The sequence below is a fragment of the Vulpes lagopus genome, chromosome 21 (assembly GCF_018345385.1).
Source record: "Vulpes lagopus strain Blue_001 chromosome 21, ASM1834538v1, whole genome shotgun sequence".
Taxonomy (NCBI): domain Eukaryota; kingdom Metazoa; phylum Chordata; class Mammalia; order Carnivora; family Canidae; genus Vulpes; species Vulpes lagopus.
In genome coordinates, this window is record NC_054844.1 from 45,698,990 (window position 1) to 45,721,425 (window position 22,436).

Sequence of the window (22,436 nt, forward strand, 5' to 3'; positions counted from 1 at the left end):
GGAGTCCTGGGATCCAGTCCCACGTCAGGATCCCTGGATGGAGCCTGCTTCTCCCTCTGCCTGTGTCTCTGCCTCTGACTCTCTCTCTCTTTCTGTGTCTCTCATGAATAAATTTTTTAAAATCTTATGAAAAAATTATTAAAAAATAAATCTTCAATTCCTTTACTATTCACATACTCTTTCTTTTTGTTTTGTTCTTCAACAGGAGATTTTGCTTAAAGAAAATAAGAAGCAACATGAGAAACCATACAATGATTACAGAGTTCATTCTCTTGGGCTTCTCAGATGACCCACAGCTTCAGATTGTAATCTTTAGGGGCAGCCCTGGTGGCACAGCGGTTTAGCGCCGCCTGCAGCCCAGGGCATGATCCTGGAGATCCTGGATCAAGTCCCACGTCAGGCTCTCTGCATGGAGCCTGCTTCTCCCTCTGCCCGTGTCTCTGCCTCTCATTCTCTCTCTGTGTTTCTATGAATAAATAAATAAAATCTTAAAAAAAAAAAAAAAAGATTGTAATCTTTACCTTTTTATTTATGGCTTATGTATTAAGTGTCACTGGAAACCTAACCATCATCATCCTCACCTTGATAGACTGTCGTCTCAAGACTCCTATGTATTACTTCCTGCAGAATTTCTCCTTCTTAGAAATTACATTCACCAGTGTTTGTATCCCCAGATTTTTGGGGACAATCGTTACTAAAGTCAAGACTGTTTCCTATAACAGTTGTGTAGCTCAACTATTTTTTATCATCCTCACGGGTGTTACTGAATTTCCTCTTCTCACTGTCATGGCTTTTGATCGTTATGTTGCCATCTGTAAGCCTCTTCATTATATCATCATCATGAACAAGAAAATCTGTACCCTGCTTGTCTTTGGGTCCTGGCTAGTAGGATTTCTTACCATTTTCCCACCACTCATCCTCATCCTCCAGCTAGATTTCTGTGCTTCCAACGTAATTGATCATTTCTGTTGTGACTATTTCCCCATTTTACAACTCTCATGCTCAGATACATGGCTTTTAGAGATGATTGGCTTTTACTTCGCTTTTGTTATTCTGTTCTTCACATTGGCATTAGTGATTCAATCTTACGTGAGCATCCTTAGCACCATTCTGAGACTCCCATCTGCTAGTCAAAGGAAAAAGGCTTTCTCCACGTGTTCCTCTCACTTGATTGTCATTTCCATCTCTTATGGGAGCTGTATATTCATGTATGTCAAGCCTTCAGCAAAAGAAAGAGCATCACTGACCAAAGGAGTAGCTATTCTCAATACCTCAATTGCCCCCATGTTGAACCCTTTTATTTATACCCTGAGGAACCAGCAAGTTAAACAAGCTTTGAAGAACTTGCTTCACAAAGTAGCATTTTCTATCAGTGAAGGAGACAGACCATGAGAGACTCCTAACTCTGGGAAATGAACAAGGGGTAGTGAAAGGGGAGGTGGGCGGGGGTGGGGGTGACTGGGTGACGGGCACTGAGGGGGCACTTGGCAGGATGAGCACGGGGTGTTATGCTATATGTTGGCAAATTGAACTCCAATAAAAAATTAAAAAAAAAAAAAACAAAGTAGTGTTTTCTAGAAACAAATGAAAGTATGTATTAACATGAATGGCTGCCATAGTGAAGATCCAGCAATGGAAAAATGAAATTTCTACTTCTACAATATCCTTCAATACTTATCTCACAGATACTTGCAAGGCTGTGCTCATTTCCTTAAGCTTTCTTTTCTTTTCTTTTCTTTTCTTTTCTTTTCTTTTGTTTTCTTTTCTTTTCTTTTTTTTTTTTTTTTGCTTATTCCTTTTTATAAATTTATTTTTTATTGGTGTTCAATTTGCCAACATATAGAATAACACCCAGTGCTCATAAGCTTTCTTTTAAACCAAAAGTAACTATTGTGTCTTTCTTTCAAACCCTCTATAGTTTCCTTTTCCTCATTGATTTACAAATCTAGATCGAACGCTAGTGGCTATAAAACAAAAATCATTTTTCTGATCATTCGAAATAATAAAAGTACTTATTTTTACTGTAAAGATTTGAGTAAACACACTTTGAATTAACTAATTCTTAAAGCCTACGTTCTGTTACTAGCATCACATTTTTTCTTACATTTTCTTTCTTAGAGCTATAAAAAATATGAAATAAATTGGGGATTTCTGGGGGGCTCAGTAGTTTAGCACCTGCCTTCGGCCCAGGGCATGATCCTGGAGTCCTGGGATCGAGTCCCACGTCAGGATCCCTGCATGGAGCCTGCTTCTCCCTCTGCCTGTGTCTCTGCCTCCCTCTCTCTGTCTCTCTCTCTGTCTCTCATGAATAAATAAATAAAGTCTTTTAAAAAATATTAAATAGATTATCTAACAATCATTTTTTGTGCATACTAGTGGCAATATCTGTCCAGTTCTTCCCACTCACCTGAGTGTTTATTTTACTGCCTATAAATTATTTAAAAATCATACATCTTTTGCTTTCTAATTATGCTTAAGGCATGTGTTATGTCTTTTTAATGTATGCCCCTTGTTTAACTGTATTATTATTTTTTAAAGATTTTATTTATTGGGGTCCCTGGGTGGCTCAGTCAGTTAAGTGTCTGCCCTCAGTTCAAATCATGATCACAGGGTTCTGGGATCAAGCCCTGAGTTGGGTTCCCTGCTCAACAGTGAGTATGATTCTCCTCTTCCTCTTGCTCTGTGATCACTCTCACTCTTGCTCTGTCTCAAATAAATATATTAGATTTTATTTATTTATTTCAAGGAGAGAGAGAACATGAGCAGGGGAGGGGGAGTGCCAGAGGGAGAGGATCTGAGCAGGGAGCCTGATGGAGACACAATCCCAGAACCCTGAGATCATGCTCCGAGTTCAAGTCAGATGATTAACCAACTGAGCCACCAGCCACCCCATATCTGTGTCATTTTTTAAAATACATAACAGAGAAAGATGTAGACAGTCACCCTTATACCTATGCCACATGAAAGTTTGATAGGAATTTCATAAATAATAATGCATCTTCTATAGAGAGCAACTATTCTGTGCCATATGCTCAACCAGGTATGTTCTAATTAGCATCATGTTTAATCTTCACAGCTATATGGCAACTTAGGCTAATCATATATTTCTTACAAATGTGCAAATTGATGCTTTGAAAGATCGAGGAATTTGCCTGAGGTCTTGAGGTATAATAGCCTATGTGATAACTGGATATGAAAAACACAACAAAAAAAAAAAGAAAAACACAACAAAGAGACAAAATCCTGTGTTTATTTCATGCATATTTAAAACTGTGGGAACTGGCAAATATCTATAGCTTTTACTTAGGACATGCACAATTCTATTGGTATTTTACACTCTCATATCATTTGGGCATGATTATATTATTATAGTCTAGTCAGGGAGGGTACTAATTCCTAATATTATACTTGCATATATAGTAGAACTTTAATCAACCAAAGCAAGAAACTCTTCAGCTGCCATTGATGGTGAGCAAAGACAAAAACGTGTAAGTATTAGCAGTATTCTAGTACCAAAAATTGTTATTGGAAGGAAGATTAAATATATGGAGTAAGAAATGGACTTAATACTATATAGAGAATTGTCAATTTTTAAAAATGGCATAAGGTAGATGTTCACTCAGTAGCAATGTGCATAAGGGACTAGATGTTCAGTTGTTAATCTCTTAAAAGTGATGTGAAGGGAAACAAACTTTACCTAGTGTGGTTGTTTGCTCACTTTTTTTTTTCTCTTTGGACACTGTCCCCCAAGCTTCCTTTTCAAATCCATTACTAATGTATATGATGTTTTATATTCCTTAGTGCTTTGTGTGTAGTCCTGTTCTGGCAATTTTGATTCACTGAATAATTCCCTGTGAGCCAGTGGCAAAAAGAACAGGTAAAACATTAAGTTGCTCATGTTACATAATATCTGTGGAGAAACCATGCCACATAGTTTTAAAACATCATCTGATATTTATTTTCTTCTTCATATATTTGCTCCTTTCTCGTGCTCTGTACTCAAGGAAATATATTCCCTCCAGATAAAATGGAAAGTGTAAGACAAAGACATTAACATAGAAAGCAAAGGGGTTCGCTGGAGGACCTCTGTCCAGGAGTGCTGGTTTCCCGCAGTACAACAGTGGCAACTGCTAATGTCTTTTATGTTCCAGCCACGCAGCCTGTTAGTGAGCCTGCATGAAAATCAGAGCTAAGTCAGAGTCTTGGGAGGCAAAGGAGTCTCCCAAACCTTATCATTGCTTCATTACTTATCAGCTCAACTTGTAATTCGATTAAATAGGGTATACTGGAGTCCTATTTTGCAACTGCATATAGATATTAGTACATTTTGTTTTATTGGATCAATTTATTCATTCTCCGTTAAATGAAAAGCATGAAATTACCATTTCTGTGCCTCTGTTTCTAATTGAATATAGGTTACATAGTACTTTCTTTAAGTATAGACTTTAATTGTAGTTAGTTCCTGGCTATATTGAACACTTATTAGTTATATGAATATATCTAAGGTACAAAACCAGACTGACCCTAGTGCTTCACTTGGGAATAAAGACAAAGTTCCATAGGTGTGTCATAAAGACTGAATGAGATAGAACATATAAATCCTTAGTATGTCATTGGAATAAATGCCTTTGCTTAATCACAGTTACTATCAATATTCTGCCCAAAGTAGGAGATCAATTCCAAGTTAAGGAAAATAAGATAAATAAGCCAGCTCTTCTGAAAGCGTAGTAAGTGCCACGTGGTTCATATAGCACTTTCATTTATACTACTTCAATTAATTCCCAAAACACCCTTGAATTTCACATCCATGGTAAAGAAAACTGATACTTAAGGAAATTAAGTACCATTTAAAGTTACATATATATATATGAAGTTACATATATACTAAGTGGCCCATTTGTATTTAACCCACATTTCTCTAACCACAGAGCCAATATACTTTTTGTGATAACGATATAACTTAGAATTTGATAAATAAGAAATAATACTGTTTCAAAAACATCATCTTATTATTAGTTTACATACTTTTCCTTTTTTCTTTGAATACTGATGACTAAATAAAGAGCTGAAAGTTTGAGGGCAGTAGTTGGTATTTGCTATAAACTGCTAGAGATTCAATCCCTCCACCCACTCAGTGGGTTCTCTAGAGGAGTCTTTGCTTCTTTCAGGCCAAGAGAAGTTCTTAAAGAAAACATCTCATGGCCTGAAGCCCAGAAAGATCGAGTAGCTCCAAGTACATTTAGAGTAATTATGAAGCCAAATGAGATGATACAGCATTGAATTAAAAAACTTTCCTTTCCTCTAATGTATTAGCCCAAACCTTGAACAACTATTTAAAGTTGAAGCAGTGATTGATCAATAAAGAACATTGCTTGAAAGATATGATGTGAGAAGTCCCTGTAATGATCCCTAATGAGGTTTCACTGAAGAGGAGTAAAATTAGTAAACATAGAAAGAGTTGAGACACTTAGACTCTCAAAGTTATTGCCTTACTAAGGGATATGTCCATCCGGTGCACCTAAGACATTAACAACAGCAACAACAATAACAAAATGCACCAGAAATAGAGTCAGTCTGAGGCTCTCATTTCAATGTCTTAAAAGAACATCTTTTTGGTGCTTCAAACTTAATATATCCTTTTATTCAGAGTTTCTGTCTCATCTTGGACATCAAGAAGTCATCAGTATCTAGTTTATCTGAATGGTCCTTGTTACTGCCACCCTAATGGTAACAATTCTAAAGAGGCAGGACATGGTGCTGTTTTCAGAAGGAAACCTTGAAGGTACTCTGTGGCCATCTTATTTAACAATTATGAAGTATTATATTATTGCTAACTGTCATTTTGAATAACTCAAAGAGTCTGTCTCAGGAGTTCTTAGAAGGAGTTCCTGATTTTGATGAAATGATTGGAAAATAATTTAAGTTTAACCTAAACCATGTTCTTCCAGGGGGAAATATGGATCTATATTCAGAAACAAAAAGATGAGCTAAATGTTTAGAGATACCCTTCATACTCTGCATGAACACTTCCTTGGATGGCTTCAGGCTTGAGGAATCATATTCACCTTTTTATTTTTTTTATTTTTATTTATTTATGATAGTCACAGAGAGAGAGAGAGAGAGAGAGAGAGAGAGAGAGAGGCAGAGACACAGGCAGAGGGAGAAGCAGGCTCCATGCACCGGGAGCCCGACGTGGGAATCGATCCCGGGTCTCCAGGATCGCGCCCTGGGCCAAAGGCAGGCACCAAACCGCTGCGCCACCCAGGGATCCCATATTCACCTTTTTAAACATCTTTTTTCCTCCCCGAAAGGCTGCTGAATGATTGAGTGAATAACATCCACCAGGCTTAGTTGATGTTGGTAAATGAATACCATTGAACATTGACTTTTCATTAACATTTTTACATAGGTAGGGTAGTATACTTGCCCTAATCTGTGATATTGGATCATCTTTTCTGACAGTTGCTTTAACCATGTTCTCCGGTCCTATAAAGTTAGTCTATGAGGACTCATTTTCAATGATGTTCACATGATCCCTTCCTTATCTCTTAATACCTTTCACAGCTTTTCATAAATTTCCTCACAGGGTTAATCAGTAGCCAAAATATGTAATGAGTCACAGTATTATTTTTCAGAAAAGTCTTAAAATTGGTACATGAAATGTAAGAGGAAAATGAATATGCAAAAAAGTTGAAATTAGGGTAAAAATACAGTGCATTGGTGCATTATTACCTATGGAAGAGTAACAATATACTTTTTTAAACCTGGATCTCCAATGCCAATAAAATAGTGCATAAATTTCAATCTTGAGATTGAAACCAAATATTGTCTATTCAATGAGAATGCATTTAGAGACTTCCAGGAGTTGAGAAAACTAGTGCTTTCAAATGAAAAGCAAACCCTGGTGCTTTTAATTAACTTTATTCTGCAGAATAAAAGAATGAATGCTAAAGAACTTCCATGAAAGTAATTTTAATATAATATATTATGATGTCTTTTAATTTATACATCCAGAAGATTTTGGCTTTTTTTTTACATGTGCTTTGTCATAAATTTACTCAATCCAGAGAAGGTAGGCCCAGTAGATAAATAAATCTTCAAAAGTAGTAAACTAAGAAAACACATCTGCTAAAACAAATACACAATCTAGGTACTAGGAAGCCATAAAGGGACATACAATAGAGAACTTTGCTGGAGGGTGTTTGTGGTCTAATAACAACCTCAACATCACCTAATTTTAAAGAATAAGTGTTTCCTTTAAGCCTCCTATGACTTCCAGGCACTGGACTGTGTTGCAATGGGTGAAGGTCACACTTGCTGTAACTTGCAGACATGCACAATGCAGTGGAGGAGTTCACAGGAGATTTCAGCACAGATGTTGGGTGGGCTGGGAAGAATCAATGGAAGATTTGTATGGGACTCACACAAAGCCTATTAAACGTAGTGTTGGGATGCCTGGGTGGCTCAGTAGTTGAGCACCTGCCTTGGGCCCAGGGCATGATCCTGGAGTCCCGGGATTGAGTCCCACATCAGGCTCCCCACCTGGAGCCTGCTTCTCCCTCTGCCTGTCTCTGCCTCTCTCTCTCTGTCTCTCATGAATAAATAAAATCTTAAAAAAAAAAATAAACCTATTTCCCACAACTCTAGTGTTGTGAGAAAAAGGAAGAAAGTGACTTGGTATGTCACTGAAATCTGCTACCCACAAGCTATACACATATTCTATTTAAGGTGAGTTCCACAATCATTCACAGAAAAGTTACTGTTGCTAAGAAGCAAAGAAACAAAGCAGATATTGGTAGCCTTTGGTAGCAATGTTGAAGTGCTGCAAATATCTAACACTCCTCAAATGTGGTTACCACATCTTAGCGGGTTGATAGCAGTGAAATGTTGAGAAATAGAGTGTGATAGAGCAAAGGAGGCAGATACACCATGGTGGGGTAAGGTCACCACGTTCACAAAGTGGAAAAATAAAGCTAAGATTCACTTGTCTAGAGCCTCCCAAATAATGTACAACTAGGTGATTCCTCCTCACTTTTTTTTATTGTTTTGCTGTTCCTATGTGATTCTATTGTGATTCTATTCTACTTTATGCATTACTATTTATTTTATTTTTTAAATTTTTTTTTTAAATTTTATTTTTTAATTCATGAGACATAGAAAGATGATAGAAAAGAAAGATGATAGATATAGATAGATAGATGATAGTTGATAGACAGATAGAGGCAGAGACACAGGCAGAGGGAGAAGCAGGCTTCATGCAGGGAGCCCGACGTGGGACTTGATTCCGGGTCTCCAGGGTCACACCCTGGGCCCAAGGCAGTGGTAAAATGCTGAGCCACCCAGGCTGCCCAATTATTATGTATTTTAGACAAAGCTTTCAATACAAGACACTATCCTAATCCCAAAGGTTTTCACCTAGGGGTTAGGGACCTTTTCTCCATTGAGCAATCTTTTTATAGCTTTTTTAAAATTCTAAGCATTTTTTGAAATGCTTCATATATATTAACTCATTTAACACTCATGATAACTTTAAGGAATCGGCCTATGTACAGGCCTGTAGAAGAAACACAGACATACTACATGGTTTCAGACCTAATATGTGGCTTGGATTCAAACCTAGATATCCTCACTCTTTTTTATGGACATAACTAGGGTTAATATCATTTAATATTTTTTAAAAAGAGAAATTAAAGCTTACTACTTTTAAAACCACTGGAAGTAAAGAAATGAAATGATTTACCAAAGTTTTCCTGCAGAATGCTTACCTAACTCTTTAACTGAGGGAAATTCTTCAAAATAATAGTAAATATTACTATCATTTTAAATGGAAAGATAAATCATTTTTGCAGGAATATGGGTCATAACAATGACATATAGGCTGAAACATCATAAAATATGGCCAGGGATTCAGATGTGAACAGTCGCAATTCTAAGGTCTCCAGCTTAAATTATTTCCTGCCTCCTTCTCCCATCTATCTCTAACATAAGGTTGCTGGTGGCAATCACTGTAGTATGTCTTGACTTTGTGAGGTAGCAGGAGGAGTTGGAAAAGCTGAGTGTGAGTAAACGTTGATCAATAGCTAAGGACAAAATCCTTACACTTCATTAAAATATGCAGTATCTTTCCCTTTTCTGAGGATTCTCAATGTAATTAAGCTTTAATTTACAGAGAATTGGGAAATTGGTAAACAATTGAAGTAATAGCACAAAGGTGGTTCTCACTGGGAAGAAAGATCATGGACACATCTCTGAAAGTCAACAGGTACTATATGACGTCTGAAAAGCTTTGGAAAGAATCCCTGCTCAAGCACCAAACGCTTTGCGATATTGAATGTTTTCAAAGTTGCCTTAACTGGAGATTTTGCCTGTGAAAGAAAGGAAAGCAATGGATCATTGTTATTATCAGTTCACTTAACAACTCCCCTGTAGATGAAAGGGCACACTAGTTCACCAGATTCGGGCTCCACACTTGAACCTTTGCTAATTAACTCTTCGAGTTTGTTCCTTGTGTTTTCTCCTAGAAGTCTGGCAGAAGAACAACAAATAAGCAACTGAAGAATGAGAAACCACACAGAACTCACAGATTTTATCCTCCTGGGATTGTCAGATGACTCACATCTTCAGGGGGTGATCTTGGTCTTTCTGTTCATCACCTACATGCTCAGCATCACTGGGAACCCGACCATTATCACCCTCACCCTGCTGGATTCCTACCTCTAGACCCCCATGTACTGCTTCCTCAGAAACTTCTCCTTACTAGAGGCTTCATTCATGACTATCAGCATACTCAAGTTCCTGGGCACCCGGATTACAGGAGATAAAACCATTTCCTTTAACGTTTGCATTGTTCAGTTATTGTTTTTCATTCTGTTGGGAGTCACTGAATTTTACCTGCTGGCTGCCATGTCCTATGACCGCTATGTGGCCATCTGCAAACCTCTGCATTACATGACCATCATGAATCCCAGAGTCTGCATACTCCTTGCCTTCTCTTCATGGCTGATTTCCTTCTTAATCGTATTCCCGGTGCTCATGTTGCTCTTAATTACTGTAGATCTGATATTATTAACCATTTCACCTGTGATTATTTTCCCCTGCTGCAACTTTCTTGTTCAGATGCAAAATTCCTAGAGATACTGGGGTTTTCCTGTGCTGTGTTCACATTAATGTTCACTCTGGCATTCATAGATCTGTCCTGCACATATATCCTCAGAACAATTTTGAGGATTCCTTCTACTGGTCAGAGACAAAGGCTTTTCCACCTGTTCTTCGCACATGATTGTCATCTCCATCTCCCATGGCAGCTGTGTTTTCATGTATAGTAAACCCTCAGCGGAAGACAGAGTGTCTCTGAGCAAGGGAGTTGTTGTGCTAAACACATCAGTAGCCCCCATGATGAACCCCTTTATTTATAGCCTAAGGACCAAGAAGTCAAGCAGGCCTTCATGGACAGGGCAAGAAAGATTGTATTTTTCTCAAGGAAATGAAATGCTGTGAGGTGTCATGAATTAGACACATATTTTGCAGAGCAACTAAAAATATACAAACATGAAATTTGAGCAACTTGTTTGAATCACAGTGGCACTTACTCTTTTTTTCTTTGATTTCTCTTTCTGTTTTCCTTTCTAATAATTTACAAGCACATTTAATATATTTCCTGTTCAATTGAAAGAACTTCATATGTCCTTCTGGTTCCCATTTTTCTGAACCCTTTGTTAGTTACACTTGTGCAACAAGCATAAAGCAAGTAATTGTTTTACTTTGTAAAGTTTTGTTTACGAAAACAATTACCATTTGAAATGGAGGAGACACTGTAAATATTGATGCGATATTTTACTCTATACAGAAAGTATAATTTTTTTTATTTTCATTGATCTCTGTCAGAAATTCCCTTTACCATATTGCAGTGTCCCTAGGAAAAAAACTTCTTCAAATGCTATATGATTTATTAAAAACTGTGAATGCTTTCTTTTAAAAACCAAAAAAATACTCCTTACTACATAGGGTATGTCCATATAATTCATCTATTAGTAAACAAAACAAAACATAGATCTTTAACAATATATACTTTTGCAGACATGGTGCTAAATACATCCCCATATTTTCAAATCCCATAATGACTCAATAGATATACAGGTAGATGGACACATACATACATTTGTATACACATATTGTAAAAAGTAGTGAAGAAATAGATGTCTTAGATATGTAGGATAATTCCACTTTCTCTAATTCCTTGGCACTAGGCTCTGCTTTCTGTCTATGTGAAATATGTATGTATAGCTCCTCCTGTAGGTTTGGACTAGTTTGAAACTGGGCATGTATTTAAGTTATTTAATGCCTTAATGGCAAAATCATTTAAATTTTGTAGAAGATAAAAGTTTCTTAATGGAGGAAAAGTTTCTATTTCATATTAAGTTATAATTTCACCTGTTAATATACTCTCCCACTCATTCCACTTAAGGTATTAAATATCTAAAATATTTTGGAAAGACATATTTGTATGTGTGCAGATGTATGTGTGAGAAAGTGAAAGATTATGAATTCTATAAAGTATTTTAGATAATATAAACCACTTTTAGTAAGAGAAAATATACTATCCTCCTAATTAGTGGTGCAAGACTCCTAATGATCTCTAAGCAATATATTCAATTGAGAAATACAGAGCAGGAGTTGTTGAGAAAAAATTAAGTGAAAGAAAATTGAAGGAGACTCAAAATGTAAAAGAAAACTTATGAATGGTATTTCAATTTCATCCTATCTGATGTATAATTTGAATGTTAAAGCAGGCAAATCGTTGACACACTTAGGGTTTCTATAGGGATAGAAATTAATTTGTCAAGCAGATAGCATAATTAGCTATCAATAAGTAGTAGCAGGTGTTATTAATATTGGTCTCTATAGCTCGCTGCTAGAATTGTGAATAAGTACAAATGATATTTGTGAAAATTTAACTTGCAATCTATCCATTTATATTTTTAATGGAATGATACAGTGTTGTTAACACTAGGCAATATGTGGTACAACAATGTTCTTCAACATAATTCATCTTCAACATCTTCAGAACTTATTCATCTTACAGAATTGAACTTTATACCAGCCAAAAGCAAGTCCCTATTTCCCACAATGCTCCTTCCCAAAGCAGCAACCATTCTACTCTCCATTTCCATGAGTTAGACTAATTGTAACATCTCATATAAGTGGAATCATGCAATTTTTTTATCGTTGTGCATAGTTTGTTTCACTTAGGGTAATGTCCTCCAGATTAATTAGTATTGTCTCATATCTCTAAAATAAATGAAATGGAAGAGAAAGAAATAAACATCCGTGAAATGATCAGCTTTTGTCCTGCAGAGCCTTTCCGATGATCCTGATCTTCTGACTGTGATTTTAGTCTTCTTAGTTATCACATGTATGTTAAGCATCAACGGAAACCTATCATCACCCTAACCTGGGTGGGCTTTCATCTACAGATGCCTGGGAATTTCTTAGCTACAAATTCTCTTTCTTAAAAATCTCATTTACAATTATATGTATACCTAGATTTCTGAGGACAATTATTACCAGGGATAATATCATTTTATATAACAGTTGTGCAGTCCAATTATTTTTATTTATTTTCATGGGGGCGACTGAATTCAAATTCTAATTGCCACGTCCTTTGATCACTATGTTGCCATTTGCAAGCTCCTTAGGTATACAACCATTATGAACAGGAAACTCTGTAACCTATTTATGCTATGTGCATTGCTGGGCAGATTTCTGACAATTTATACTCCTCACCCAACTGGATTACTGTGTTTCCAATGTCATTGATCACTTTGCATGTGGCTGGCTATCTTTCCCTTTTACTACTATCTTATTCTAATACATAGCTCCTAGGAGTAATTGGCTTTTTACTTTGTTTGGTTACTTTACTATTTACTTTGGCATTTGTGATTTTGTTCTAAATATACATCACATCTGCTAATCAGAGAAAAAAGTTTTTCTCTACTTGTCCTACTCACATGATTGCCATTTCTGTTTCCATTTGTGTTAATTCTTCTGCAAAAGAAAAAAAAAAGAAGCATCATTGACAAAAGAAGTAGCTATTGTCAATAATTCTGTTGCCCTCATGCTGAATACTTTTATTTACATCCTAAAGGACCAGAAAGTACACAATCCTTCAAAATTTGGTCCTTGAAATACTGTTTCATGAAAACAAATAAAAGTTTTGGGTAGTATTAATGAATGTTATCATAAAGATTCAACAAAAGAAAATGAAATTTAAACTAATTTGTAGTATCTTCCTATATCCATGTCACACTACAGGAAATGCTGAACTCACTTGCTAAACATGTTTGATAATATGGATGTGGCTGAGTTGTGCCTTCCTTTAAAACTATCTCTAGGTTCCATGTCAGTGATTTATGACTGTGAATATAAAACGTAGTTATGGAACATAAATCATTTGTTAACTATTCTGATTAATCGAAATGTCTTATCAAACACACTAATTCCAAAAGATATATAAACTCCTGTGTCTTTTGCCATATTATTCACAATTGCCAATACAGGAAGCAATTCAAGTATACACTGATAGATAAAAGGATAAAGAAGATGTGGTGTGTGTGTGTGTGTGTGTGTGTGTGTGTGTCTAATGGAATATTGCTCAGCCATAAAAAGGATAAGATCCTGCCATTCAAAACAATATGGATTGACCTAAAGGATGTTTTGTCAAATGAACTAAGTCAGATAGACAGATACCATACAATTTCACTCATATAGAATCTCCAAAACAAAACAAAGCAATGAAAAAACAAGCAAACAAAATAGAAACTGATCCATAAATATAGAGAACAAACTGATAGTTGCCAGAAGGAAGGGATGGAGAGATGGGCAAAATGGGGAGTAGAGTGTCCAGACTTTCAATTATGGAATAAATAAGTTACAAGGATAGAAGGTACAGCATAAGGAATATCAACGCTATTGTAATAATCTCCATATGGTGGTAGATGGCAGCTACACTTGCAGTGAGCATAGCATAATGTTCAGACTTGTTGAAATGCTGTTGTACAACTGAGACTAACGTGTGTTAACCAAACTCCAATAAAAAATGTTTTATACTGTTATGACTTATAGTTAACACTGTTTCAATCAATTTATTAAATCTTTTTTCTCTTACTGATATCAAAGTATTTTTTCCTTTTAAAAGTTCTCTGAATCAGGAAATAAATATCTATAGCACCATTGTTTTTCCATACTATCTGTAGTGCCTGTCCAATTCTTCCCTTTGATTAATGAACTTGGATGCTACTACTTACAAATTATTTGAAAGTCATGTATTGTATTTTGCTAGACATGAAGCCATGCAGTATGTCTTTTTTAATAAACTTATTTTCTTCGTTATTTTTTCTAAAAAAAATATAACATAAGTGTTTAGGGAGCCACGAACTTTTAATTTTTAAATTTTTAAAAGATCTTTCTTTCTTTCTTTCTTTCGACAGAGAAAACATGTGAGGGTTGGAGGACAAGTAGATGGAGAGGGACAAACAGATTCTGCACTGGGTACAAAGCTTGAAATGGGGCTTAATCTTACAACCCTGAGATCATGGCCCGAGCAGAAATCAAGAGTTGGCCGCTAAACCAACTGAGCCACCCAGGTGCCCCAAGGCAGCCACTAACTCTTGTGTTGCCTAAAAGTTTGATAGGAATTTCATAAATAATAACTCTTCTATAGAGAGCATACATTCTATATCATATGCAAAACCAGGTGTGCTCCATACCATATTATATTTAATCTCCACGGCTATATGACAAATTAGACATGATTATCCTTTTTTACCAATGTGTAAGTTGTTGCATAATTTGCCCAAGGTATTGAGCTATGGCAGTCAATATACTAACCTAATTTGAAAAACAAAACAAAACAAAGAAAAACTTGTTTGCTCTCTTTTATACATATTTGAAATCCTATAAAGACTTGCAAATTTTGCATAGCTTTTACTAGAATAAGCACAATTTTACCGGTGTTTTTACTCACATTATTTCATCTGCACATAATTATATTATTACAGTCTAGTCAGGGAAGGTACTAACTCTTACTGTAATAATTGGCATATAAATTAGAACTCTAATCAATTAAAATGAGAACTTTTCAACTGCCACTGCTGGTGAGCAATAAACAGGAAAAACAATATTATAACAGTATTATGATACCAAAAACTCTCACTAGAAGGCAGATTAATAACAATGGAATCAAGGAATACTTAGTACAATGTGGTAGATTACCAGTTTTTAAAAAATGGCTTGACATAGAGACGCATTCAGTAGAGATCTACATTAGGAATTAAGATATTTGGCTGGTAATTTCTGTCTGAAAAACAATGTCAAGGAAAGCAAACTTCACACTTAGTGAGGTTGTTTCCTTGTTCGGGTTTTTCTTTTTATGTCACATTGGACCCTGTCCCCCAAGATTTCCTTTCTAATGGCAATGTTTTATGTGTTAGTAGTTTATGTACATTCCTGTTCCTCTTCTGACAATTTTGATTCACTGATTTATTCCCCTTTAATGAGTGGCAGAGAGAATAGATATAATATTAAGTACTTGTTCAAGTTGAATCTCCATGGAAACCATGCCAAAGAGCTTTAAAATGCTTTCTGATACTTTTTTTTTTTCATTTTATATATTTGGTCCTTTCTTACTCTGTACAGTTAAATAAGCATATTCCTCCTGTGGAAAAAAAATGGGAAGGATAAGACAAAATGTCAATAATAGAAAATATACTTTTTCAATGGCAAAGGAAAGGCTATCAGAAATGCTGGCTCCCCTAGATGACAATGATGGAATTTACTAATATTTTATTATTCCAGCCATTCTGTGTTTGCGAACCTATACGAAAAGTAGAGTTAAGTCAGGCATATAGAAGGTAGTGAACATCTCTCAAACCTTATCTTTGGTTCATTACTTAGTTCAACTTTTTATCAGATTAAATGGAATGTATTAGGGTTATAATTTGCAGCTGTTTGTATCAAATAAAAAGAGGATAGTACATTCTTTTATTACATCAGTGTAGTCTTTCAGTTAAATACAGGAAGTTACTGTGTTTCCATCTGTGTGTTTCCAAATGAATACGGGCTATGTGGTACACAATTCAAGAGAACAGACTTTAACTGCATATCACATTTGACACTAGTTGCTAGTGTATGAATTGATGTAATGTGCATAACCTCTCTGAACCTCAGTTCTTCATTTAGGAACAAAGATAATAAAGTGTAGTAACTGTGTTATAAGAACTCAGTGAGATAAATAAGTCCTTAAATACTACCGAAATAAATAATGACTTTGCTAATGTTAAGAATTAATTCCAATGAAAAGAAAAGTAAAATAAATAAAACAGCTACTTATCTGTCCTAGTAAGTGCCACATAAATTATAGATCATGAGGTTTTGACCAGATATTCGGCCTAAACCCCTTACAGATATGTGCATTACTACTTCTGAAAATACTATTAAATGTGATTTAGTGATTTTTCTCTTGATTTATTTCTATATACAATTGCATGACTACTAAAAACCTGAGTCTACTCATCTTCATTGAATCAAAGAAGCATAAAATATTCAGATTGATTCAGGGAAATGGTCATCTAAAATGATTATGAGGAAGAGTAAAAGATAATTCCAACAGAGCAATTCTTCCAACCATTCAGTGGGATCAACTGTGGAGATCTTGTCTTTCACACAGGCAGAGAGAAGGATTCCCATGAACTCCAATTAGTCAAGAATGAATAATCAGTGCCAGAAGTGTATTTTAGTGTAATTATGAAGCTGAGCTAGATGTTATTGTTATTGTTATTAAATAAATAAATTATTAATTACTATTAATTAACTTCCTTTTCTTTAATATATTAAGTTGAGCATGATCAATTACTTTATTGAACATTTTAATAAAGGAAAAAGAAACAGGAAAACATGATCAGAAAAGCAGATTGCTTTGGAGATACCCTCAAATATATTTTTTAAATTACTTTTATTAGGCTTAACTAAAGAAGAAGTCAGTAAATGTATAAGATGAAAAAAATAGACTTTCAAAATTAATACATTACTAAGGGAGATGTCCACTTAGAACAATAGAAATCACTTTGTTTTATTTAAAACACCAGAAATTAAGTGGAACCAGTTAAAATATTCTCTTGGACTGTCAAATGGACATTCTTTGAGACTTAAATCTCATGTATTTTTTAGAGTCCTTTTCTTACATTGAGCATCAATGAAATTGCCATTAACTAATTTATCAGATGTTCACTGTTAATATTTACTTGATGGTAAGGATTTCAGAAAGTAAGATATTGATATGTTTTAAGAACAAAAGCCCTGAAGATGTTTTCTAGCCTTCTTATTTAGCCAATGTTCAGTATTATTTTTTTTATTTAAATTTTAAATGGCTCAGTGAATCTGCCTCCAAAATCCTTAGAAGGCAAGTCAAAATTAATTGTGATGAAAGGAGTGGAAGGAAATGTGTATCTTAGTAGCATAAGCCATTACACTGAACTGGAATAAATATAAATAAATGTATATTTAGATGATGAGATAACTAAATGAAGCAGAAGTATTCCAAACGATCTTAAATGTTTTTTTTTATTATTTATTTTTGATAGCCATACAGAGAGAGAGAGGCAGAGACACAGGCAGAGGGAGAAGCAGGCTCCATGCACTGGGAGCCTGACGTGGGATTCGATCCCGGGTCTCCAGGATCGCGCCCTGGGCCAAAGGCAGGCGCCAAACCGCTGCGCCACCCAGGGATCCCGATCTTAAATGTTATAATCTAACTGTACATCAAAGTGGGATTTAATTTAAGGGCAGAAAGAATAGCTTAAAATGTCTTAAATTGTTCCTAGGTAGGAATAATATCGTGGATGATAGTGCTGTCACTGCTATTCTAATGCTGTTGTATGTGTAGTGTGAGGAAAAGAAGTAAATGAAGGTTAGTGTGATACAATCTTATCTAATTCTATTCATAGCCAGGGCTCTTATTCTGAGATAAAGCTAAAGGTGGTTTCATAAAAATACTGTAGTTCTAAGTTCGAATGGTACATTGAAATTGCACCGATAGGCATTTTGCTTGGAAATATATATATATATATATATATATATATATATATATATATATATATGTTCGCTGGCCCTGTCCACTGAAAATACCTAGAAAGGATGATCGAGCTCATAGTAATTATCACAGCTAGTCCCCAGATTCTTCTTCTTGATTTACCATTTCCTAACCAATGTAAGGAGATTTCTTTGGAGAAATGACTCAGTCTAGGTCCAATACAGAAAAATATAGCATGAGCCTGGGAACACTTGTGCTGCAAGATGAGAAGGAAACAATTAAATAAGAAAAGTATACTGTCCAAAAGAGGATTTTTCCCTGTAGCAAAAGCACTTCAAAAAGAGAGTGATGCTAATTTAAGTCTCCCTTGAAATATTTATGGCAATCATTAATGTGACCTATACAATAAATACAAAATTTATAAAGCCATGTATTCATAAAGATACCAACAAAAAGATCCTAGAGAACCAACTTTGACTACTGAATAGAAATAAGGTAGTTTTTCATCCTGGCTTTTCCATATAAACTGTAACAATATATAAACAAATGGTAAATGACAGATTCAGAGCATAACTATTTGCCACACATAATCAATTAATGGATCCAGCCATTAATCAACAATGGCTGCTAAGAATAAAAAAAAAGAAGACAATTAAACGTGTACTTCCTGTTGAAAGTTGCCAAAAATAAATCCCAAACCTAAATTTCTGCAAAACAATTCCCAAACCTAAATTGGGATTAAGCCTCTATATCAAAGCAGCAATTACAAGAATTCGTGAAGATGAGCATGCTACCAATTGAAGCATTATTGCACATGTGCCCTCCATGAATATAATAGAGTTTCCTATGGCCTATTAATTGGGCTTTTAGGGTAAAAACAGAACACCATTTCATTATTGCAACAAAACTGATCTACAAGATTACCTTATTGTATACTTAAAGTTGCTGAGAGTAAATCTTAAATGTTCTCACCACAAAAAAAAATAATGATAATTAATAAATAAATAAATAAATAAATAATAAAAATAAGAGAGAGAGAGAGAGACAGAGTAAATATACAAGTTACAAGTGATATATTGTTAAGTAACCCTATCATGGTAATCGTTTCACAATGTACAATTATATAAAGTCAACACTATCATATGAGTGCTCCTTTACTAGATTAAATAAACGCAGTATATACTGTCATAAATTTGAGTTATGCCTGCTTTTCTTCCATTTTTCTCCACACTCTAATTCCCCTCTTCTGATAAGTAATTTCCAAAAAATCTTGCATCCCAGCTGTGATTTACTTCTGCATTGGTAACTATGTCACCATCTTAACTTATGTCACTATATGAACTGACAATTGTATTTTTATGTTAAATGTATGTTTTATTATTTTATTTAGGTATACACTTATTTGATATTAACTAGTTATTAAATAATATGCATTATTAGTTTATATAATTATGTAACAAATGTATACCTTTTTACTAGTCACATATAATTTTTATTACCAAAATATTTTAGAAACATAAACAACATTAAAATAATCAAAATAATACATTTTCTAAAAAAAGAATAATAATAATAATAATAATAATAATAATAATATATTTTCTAAATCTTGAATAAACAAAATATTAGTATTAGTGGCAATATCTCTCTTTAAAATATTAAAAATATGGTGAATAAATACATAGGCAATGATGAAATATTGGATGGGCAAATTGACACTGAATTAAATATTGCTATTTGTGGGGCACCTGGGTGGCTCACTGGATGAGCATCTGCCTTTGGCTCAGCTCATGTCGTGATCCTGGGTTCCTGGGATAGGGTTCCACATCAAGCCTCCATGGGGATCCTGCCTCTCACTCTGCCTATGTCTCTGGCCTCTGTGTGTGTGTGTGTGTGTGTGTGTGTGTGTGTCATGAATAAATAAATAAAAATCTTTTTAAAAATTGCTATTTGTACTGAGGTTTAAATTAACATGTGTATTAGCATTTTAAAAATGACCAAAATATGTGCTTTATAATAGCTATTATTTAAATTAGAATTATGAAATAAACTTGCTTCTCAATGCTTCAACACCAACAAAGCCTAAGGAAAAACAACAAAGAGGGTATATTTAGAAAAATTTATATTTCCAGATGATTAAAAATAGATTGAGGGTTTATTTTTTATAAGAAAGTAAGTTTCACAACTGCTTTTATTACTCATGAAATGTTAAGTAATTGTGATTAATGGAAGTAATTATTTTGTAGAAGTCAACATTTCAGGTCCTCTGTGGGATACAAAGATGAACACAATTATTCTCAAGGGAGATTCACTATAGAGAAGAGTTAAAAGGCTACTGAGAAATGCAACGATGGCTTCCAGAAATCCCTCATGATCTATAATAGAGCACAGATATGGCCTGGACTTGGCCTTGTTCCCAGGAGATCAATGAACAACTTTGTTTTGAGGCCCAAACAAGTAGACTTGGAAAATTTGAGCTATAAGTGCAAGCGAAGGGAAGCCAAACTGAAAATGTGTACTCATAACTCGATGATGGTATACCCCTCTCAGTCCTCTCTTTAAATATTGCTTTCCTAAGTTTTAAGATTAACATTATTGAAGAGGACTATCATATCATTTCCACATTTTTTAAGGTTTCTAACATTCCATATGTATTTTGTGACTGTTTCTTTTGAGCCAATATGAAATAGAGACAGGGCAAATCAAATTTGACTAGAGTGAACTTTGCTAGAGAGTGGCAGAGAAGCAATGATTTGCATTCTATTCTTCACGGCACAAGTGTGACTGTTTAAAATAAAGGAGGAAACTGACATAATTTTAGCAAAGAAAAAAAAATTTTAGCAAAGAAAATCTACAGTATAGTATATCTGGCACAGGTGGGAACTGCCTGAATATGCTAGCACAAATAGAAGACATTTTCCTGTATGTTTCTGAAGTAATCTTATGGCTCAACGGTGTCATATAAAGGTAAGTATGAGGAAGAATTTCAAGAGAATAAAATTGTTTTTCATAAAGCTAAGAAAGGAAGATGTTCAAATGGAAAATGCGCTGGGCAACAATCTTGGTGACAGAGCTGCTAAGATCTGAGGCCAGTACTTAATTTCCCCATTTGTGCTTCAGTGTAGAATTTTAAAAAGGTAAATATTGGCTGTCCCTTAAGCAAGAGGTAAAGGACCTGTACTCTGAAAACTGTAAAACATCAATGAAAGAAATTGAAGGTGATACAACCAAATGGCAAGATCTTCCATGCTCATGGATTAGAATAACAAACATTAGTAGAATGTCTATACTACCTAAAGCAATGTAAACATTTAATGTAATCTTTATGAAAAACTAACAGCATTTTTCACAAAAGTAAAAGGAACAGCCTAAAATTTTTATGGAATTACAAAAAAAAAAAAACCCCAAGTAACCAATGCAATCTTGAAAAAGAACAAAATTGGAGGTATAACAAAACCATACTTATTTTTTTTAAATCTTTATTTATTTATGATAGTCACAGAGAGAGAGAGAGAGGCAGAGACATAGGCAGAGGGAGAAGCAGGCTCCATGCACCGGGAGCCCAATGTGGGATTCGATCCCGGGTCTCCAGGATCGCGCCCTGGGCCAAAGGCAGGCACCAAACCGCTGCACCACCCAGGGATCCCAACAAAACCATACTTAAACCAAACTCAAAACAGTATGGTACAGGCGGGAAAGTAGATACAGACATCAATGGAACAGAATAAAAAGCCCAGAAACAAACCATGATTCAATTACTCTTTGACAAAGGAGACAAAAATAGGCAGTGGGAAGATCATCTTTTCCACCAGTGGGGCTGGGAAAACTGGAAAGCTACATTCAAAGGAATGAAATCGGAACACTTTTTTACACAAAACACAAAATTAAATTCTAAATGAATTAAGGACCTAATGTGACACCTGAAACCATAAAAATTCCAGAAGAGAGCACAGGCTGTAATTTCCCTGATATCGGCTATAGCAACATTTTTCCTGACGTGTTTCCTGAGGCAAAGAAACAAAAGCAGAAATAAACTATTGGGACTTCATCAAAATAAAATCTCCAGCCCACTGAAGGAAACTATCCACAAAACTAAAAGACAATCTACCAAATGGGAGGAAATATTTGCAAATGACATATCTGATAAAGGGTGATTCTCCAAAGTATAGACAGAACTTATGCAACTCAACTCCATAAAAACCAAATAATTCAATTAACAAATAGGCTGAAGACATGAACAGACATTTCTCCAGTGGACGCAACCAGATGGCCATCAGACACTTGAAAAGATGCTCAACGTCACTCACCATCAGGAAAATGCAAATCTAAACTAAACTGAGATATCATCTTA

At 35.0% G+C, this 22,436-nt stretch overlaps 1 protein-coding gene and 2 pseudogenes across 1 annotated transcript; all 3 read left to right on the forward strand.

Moving 5' to 3' along the window:
* The first annotated feature begins 236 nt into the window (after positions 1–236).
* LOC121479830 (olfactory receptor 6C3-like) lies at positions 237–1,392 on the forward strand. Its single transcript, XM_041735627.1, has 2 exons — positions 237–305; positions 508–1,392. The coding sequence occupies exons 1-2, from the start codon at positions 237–239 to the stop codon at positions 1,390–1,392; spliced, it is 954 nt and encodes a 317-aa protein (XP_041591561.1).
* An 8,166-nt stretch (positions 1,393–9,558) lies between these two features.
* On the forward strand, positions 9,559–10,487 carry LOC121480252 (annotated as a pseudogene).
* A 1,528-nt stretch (positions 10,488–12,015) lies between these two features.
* Positions 12,016–13,183, forward strand: LOC121479831 (annotated as a pseudogene).
* Positions 13,184–22,436: the final 9,253 nt, after the last annotated feature.